This window comes from Barbus barbus (assembly GCF_936440315.1).
Source record: "Barbus barbus genome assembly, chromosome: 11".
NCBI lineage: Eukaryota > Metazoa > Chordata > Actinopteri > Cypriniformes > Cyprinidae > Barbus > Barbus barbus.
In genome coordinates this window covers 2,930,447-2,936,504 of record NC_136739.1, presented here as the reverse complement: position 1 = coordinate 2,936,504, position 6,058 = coordinate 2,930,447, and the positions used below count along the sequence as shown (strand labels likewise).

General features: G+C 36.8%; 1 protein-coding gene across 1 annotated transcript in view; it reads left to right on the top strand.

Moving 5' to 3' along the window:
- Nucleotides 1–1,127: 1,127 nt before the first annotated feature.
- The window catches only part of LOC306877001 (partitioning defective 3 homolog B-like), a 298,887-nt gene continuing 293,956 nt past the window's right edge, over nucleotides 1,128–6,058 (top strand). Inside the window, exons 1-2 of the mRNA XM_079428505.1 lie at nucleotides 1,128–1,295; nucleotides 1,752–1,997. Coding sequence (XP_079284631.1) covers nucleotides 1,881–1,997 — 117 coding nt within the window. The 5' untranslated portion in view covers nucleotides 1,128–1,295; nucleotides 1,752–1,880. The remainder of the gene's footprint in view (nucleotides 1,296–1,751; nucleotides 1,998–6,058) is intronic.

Sequence of the window (6,058 nt, the reverse complement as noted above, 5' to 3'; positions counted from 1 at the left end):
TCAGACGGATTTTTCCATTTTTAGTTAAAAACGTGTTGTGTAATTTATAGCCAAGGCTACTTCATGCCTTTCAGCATTTATAGTTTTATTACCATCCAGTTTCAACATTATTTTAATATGATCTGACCAGAATTTGCTATTTTGTGTAAAACGTCAGTCACAAAATTGAAACTTCCATTAAAATTAAACGTGTTTATGTGCATGTTTTCTTTTCTCCCACCAAGAAGATACAAACGATATGACGCTCTGCAATACTTTATTCTGATTGGCCAATGGTGATAACGACCCTGCGATGAGCAATTTTAGCATGGATATTATATATTTATTTAAAAAACCCTGTTTGATTTTTACTATAGTATAACAATAAGGTAGCGGCTATTCGCACTAAGTGTAGCCTAAATAGCGATATATGCGATTTACACTAAGTGCAAATAGTTATCGATTCTATTTACACTATGTTAAAATAGCAATATTTTCTGCTGTTTATACTACTTATTGCAAATAGTGGCAATTATCTGCACCTCAGTATTGTAGTACATTATAATAAAGTATTGGGTATAAATTATAGTTTTAATTCCAATTATTAAATCGATGCCACCTTATTGGGACAATAAGCCCTCCCTACACCTACCCTAACCCTACCCAATACTTTATTTTCAACTTTTTGATTATTTCCTTCATTTTTATTGAAAATAAATGCCTTTCTGATGCAATATGAGATATGAAAAGGGAGAAAAAAAGTTAGCAAAAAGCAGGTTCGAACTCGGGTCGATCGCGTCAACAGGTTTGAGCTTTACCATCTACACAACTGAAACTGATGTTGAGTTGCGTCTTGTTTTAGTCTTACTAACCCAATCACACGTTTATCACGTTGGTGGGCGGAGTTAGTGTAAATAGCCTCTGCCAACAAGGCGGGCTATTTGGACTTAGTGTAAATAGACACACTCCGTAACAATAATTAGGATATGGCTCATTTTTATGCTTGGAAACAGCACAGTATTATAGACATAAATTATACAGGTGAATATTGGGTTTAAATATAAAAATAAAATGGGTCTATGAGTGTGTCGTCTCGTGTGTCCTGCAGTGGTCCATGTGCAGATGTGTTCTGGCCCTTTAATAAAGTTGTGTGGCCCAGCTCTGTGTTGGGAAAACACTGTTGGAGGCTGCTCGGGAACTTCAGGAATGGCGCAAGATCATGCAACTCCATCCGGGCGAAATACTGATGCAAACACCATCCACACATGCCCAGTGCCTTTAGTAAATGCTCGTCTGTCCCGTGGATCATCGCTAAAGTGGGTAATTGTATAAAGACTGCATGATTTGTGAGAGTATCGTCGCCAAAGTTTTTTTTTCCGCTAACCTGCTCGGCTCTCCATATCTTAAGTGCAAAACAGGTTTAATGTAAAATCGAAAAACATGCAAACGTATTTGATTTCGGTTCATTTTCTTGTTTTAAGAGTTTGCAGAGAGTTTAAAAAGTGCAAGTGTTGTCATCAGAGCTAACCAGTTATCCAGCAGTGAACGGCACGCTAACCATCTTCATCTCTAACTAGAATAAAAACAAGCCATCAGTCAGATATACATGTATATATATCTTGATTAGTGCACGACTCTTAAGTTTCCCACCAGCTGTTGCTATGCAACCTACAGTGTCTACGCAATCATCAACATGCTGTTTTATTAAACAGTTTAGTAAACATCTGACTTTTTTATTTGTTTATTTACAGTATTTGTTTTTCTTTCTATAGCGTCATGTCATCTTCGATGCTGCAAAGTGTGATGATACACACACACACACACACACCCACACCTGCTGCTACTGCTGGAGTTTGTTTAGGGACACATCTGGATTAATCTTCCCCTCTCTGGATTGAAAAATGAAAGTGACAGTGACTTTTGGAAGGACTGGTGTTGTTGTCCCATGTAAAGAAGGATGGACAGTCCGGGATCTCATCCAGCAAGCCACACAGAGATACAGAAAACTACTAGAGCAGGTACTACTCATTTTTTTGTTGATATAAACCCACATTATTTTCTTTATTCCACTGAACACAAAAGGAGATGTTTAACAAAATGTTTATGCAGCTCTTCAAGTTTGAATATGTGCATGCTTAAATTAAATAAGGATATTAAATGAATTCTTAATTAAAAATAGCCATTTTATCAGATAAAAATAAAATTCATTCAAAATCATTTAAAATTTGGGTTCAGTAAGATTTTTTTATGTTTTGGAATAAAATCTCTTGCACTCAATAAGGCTGTATTTGTTTCTTTAATACAGTAAAGAACTGTTTTCTATTTGAATATGTAATTAAAATGTAATTTATTCCCTTACAGTAATTTATTCTTGTGACAGAAACAATTTTCCATTTTTTCCAGTTTTCTAATTTCTCCAGTCTTCAGTGTCACGTGATGCTTCTAATATCTTGATTTGGTGATCAAGAAACATTCCTTATTATTAATGTTGAAAACAGCTGCTTAATATTTTTTTTATAGAGAATAGCATTATTTGTAATAGAACCATTTTTTTTTAACAATGTCAGTTTTAATCAATTTAATACATCCTTGCTACAAATTTAATAAATGCATCAAACCTGAACTGTGTAACCACGATTGCCAGCCTAAATAAAAAGAAACAACATTTGTAAATAATGACAGAATTATTATTATTTTTTTTGATGAACTATTCCTTTAAGGCCTAATATGTTTAGTATCACATCTTGTACATCTTTAAAAAGGTTAATAATAATTCTGGGATTAATACTTCAGTAACAGTATTCAGCATAGTGTCGGTTAATTAATCTTACCGTAACACAGAATGGCCAAAATCACAATGGGATTACCACACGCTACATTACGTAAGTTTTAATATTTGGTTTTACATTTAATTAGAGGATGATCAAAAATGTATGCTTTACCTTACGGGATTGAATGAACTGTAAAGACCTTATTCATTAATTTCAAACTTGTTAGTCAAAATCACATGCTGGGAGCCTGATGGGAGCTGAAATGTCGACCTTCACTCTTATTATTGTAAAATTTAAAAGGGGTTCATAAGTGCCTTTCTCTGATGACAGGAATCCACAAAGCTGATTTTATGAAATCGGGGGCAGATGTGCCTTGTCCAATTTTTCTGTGTGATAAATGCAAATCAGAGTTAAAATGTGGCAGCCGTTCTGTCCCCTGAGCGCCGACCCTTTGCCCCCTCATCAGATATTTCCCTCATTGCTGCTTGAGCTTCATTATTTAAATAGTGCATCAGTTTGAGTGGCACCCATTTCCACCGGCTTTCTCGAATCTCCCGTGGACCGATGGGGACGTGGATTCGCCACTCTCCCGGTGCATTAGGGTTTAGGCGGCAACAGGCTTTTCATCCTGCATCGCTCCAAGAGCCACCAGGCCCAAATGATCCCATAGATTGCTGCGAGACTTCCTCGCTTTACAATTTACTGCGTTATTGCTTTGTCTTTAGAGTGGTCAATTTGACTGATTGGAGACGGTCTTCGTGTTTGGTAGTGAAGCAGGTGTAGTGATCAGACCCTGGGTGGCGGTGGCCTTGTATTGCACCCTGTTGTGTTTGAGATAGTAATATCATGCGATGGATTTGGCAGGTTAGGGCTCTGACAAGAGATCTGGGTATTGCTTGGTTTTAGTATGCGATCGGCGTGCGAGATCTTAACAGGCATTTACTCTTAGGGGCCACAGCGTGTCGAGCTAAGCTCAGACGATTTTTTCTTATTTCGGGTGGGCACGTCCTTTCACTCAGACACGTTTATGTGTGTGCCTAGCCTTTATTTGTGTGTTTGTTATTCCCATCAGCTCAGTGTTATTGGCTGTTAGTCTCAGGGGAATTGGCGCGTGGGCTGGTGACGCACACGAGGCCTCGGCGAGGATGGATGGAGCTGTTTGGGGGATCCTGATTGGCTGCTGTCTCCAGGGCCTCATTTCCAGGCCAGGGTGAATGTCTGTTGTTTGGCCCCTGCAGAGGTTCTCTGATCTGGCTCTAATCGGTCAGGGTCACAACAAGTAGTGTTTGCGCAGTACTAAATATCGGACGATATTGTGATGTGAAGTTTGTAAGTTAACTTGTCAAACCTATTGATTTCCAGTTAACATTTTTTTGTCTGTCAAAGTCATGTGGTGCAAGCAACATGCAGAGAAAAACAACAAAGTCTCTTAAAATATCAGATAATTTAACCTTTTGAGTTTTTATGAATTAATAATTCAGTTTTTATCAGGACAAATAGACTTATTTTGTGAGATGTAAGAAAAACTGTAAAAGATTTTCTCTGTCCACGTACAGTTTTTTTTTTTTTCCTTCTTTTGAAATTTATTAAATGTTCATATTTGTTGTTTGTTTTTATGTATTGAATGTTGAAACAGTATCTGCCATTAAATATCCAGTGAAGCTGATATGACAATAAACTCAACACAACATGAATTATTGATAATTGACCAAATTCTTTAACTTAAATATTTTTTTTTATATTTAACTTATTTTAAAATTGTTTTTCAAAATAATTAATATTTTTCAAGGTGTAAGGAAACAGGTCACCCCGTGACATTTTTCGCACGGTTACATTTAAACTTTTCTTTATTGCATAAAATGTTTTCAAAACCATAAGAAACCAAGATGAATATAAATGACATTTATAAGAACTTGTCACATTAAACCTCTGTAATGGACAATCTTGTCATTGACCCATTATTTGTAGCACAAGATATCAGTTTAGTATCAATTGAAAAAGTGCCAGTGGCTGCTATTACATTAATATTGTAAATTTAACCAGTGGCAAAATTTCGGTATTGATCTAAACCTAATCCGACTAAGAGGAAGAGTGTTCAGGAAACCAGTTACATGTAGGCAAGCAAGCATGCACACAATTGAACGTATTTACACACTCTCACACAATATGATGGATAATGGTATTAGCTTTATGAATAGTACTATGCAGCGCAGTAATATTAGGTTTAGTTGTGTTCCGTTTAGGATTGCAAGCGTTGTACCGCAGTATGGTTTGTCAGTACTGAGAAGGCGGTAGAATCGATCTTTGTGATAGATTGTTTTCATTACTTGTTCCTTTTCCCTGTGAGACTGTATGATTCAGAGCTGCTGGTAACTAATGTCCTTCAGGTTTCCCTTGAAGTTTCATTAATAGAGTTAATAATCATAATGTTGCATTTATTCATGAATGCAGGGAGGCCCCACAAATCACGTCTCAGCGCTTTCAGCACAAAATGCAGAACAAACGGAGCATTATGTTTGCAGGAATACTAACACCCTCATCAATCAGTGAGGTTTTTGAACCTTTCTCAAACTTCACGGCTCTGCCACGCCATTTCAAGCTTGAGTTCAGTGCCAGTATGTTCAATATTTGCCAGGAAGTTTTGCTGAACGAGCGTGGAGCATTTGGGGTTGCTGTGTCTGATAGCTTACTCATTGATTACCCATAGGCAAACAACAGACACACTGAGCTTGCTTTGGGTGTTTTGTAAAGTCGCCTACATGCTGGAGAAAGCTCTGACAGAGTTTTTGATGGATAGAAACTCATAAGATGTGTTTTGAGACTGTGAAAGAGCCGGATGAGTTTGAAATCAAGCAGGAGTACAGTGAATTGGTCAAATGAAATACAGCAGACTTTTGGTTCCACTGACAGATCATTGCTTGCACAAACCCTTGCTTTTTTCCATTATGCCGTCTCTGCTGTAAATGATAATTCAGCCTTTGAGACTCGTAATTTTTCAATTACAGTTTTTTTTAGTGAAGGCTTCATTTGATCACACCAGAAAGCATACCGATTATGAGTTAACTGCCTGTAATTATCTGTTTTAAATGCTTGGACATTAGCGAGATTTCAGCATGTTAGTGGTAGGCTTTGGTTTGTAGATTGTGCTGGATTATCCCTCCTGCTAACAGGCAGAATTGTTGACTGACTAGTCTATCTAGAATTTATTTAACTTCATATATTAATGGGGATGAAGTGAAATTCATTCTTTTTTTTTTTTAATAATATTTTGTAACACTTTATTATAGGGACCAATTCTCAGTATTTAA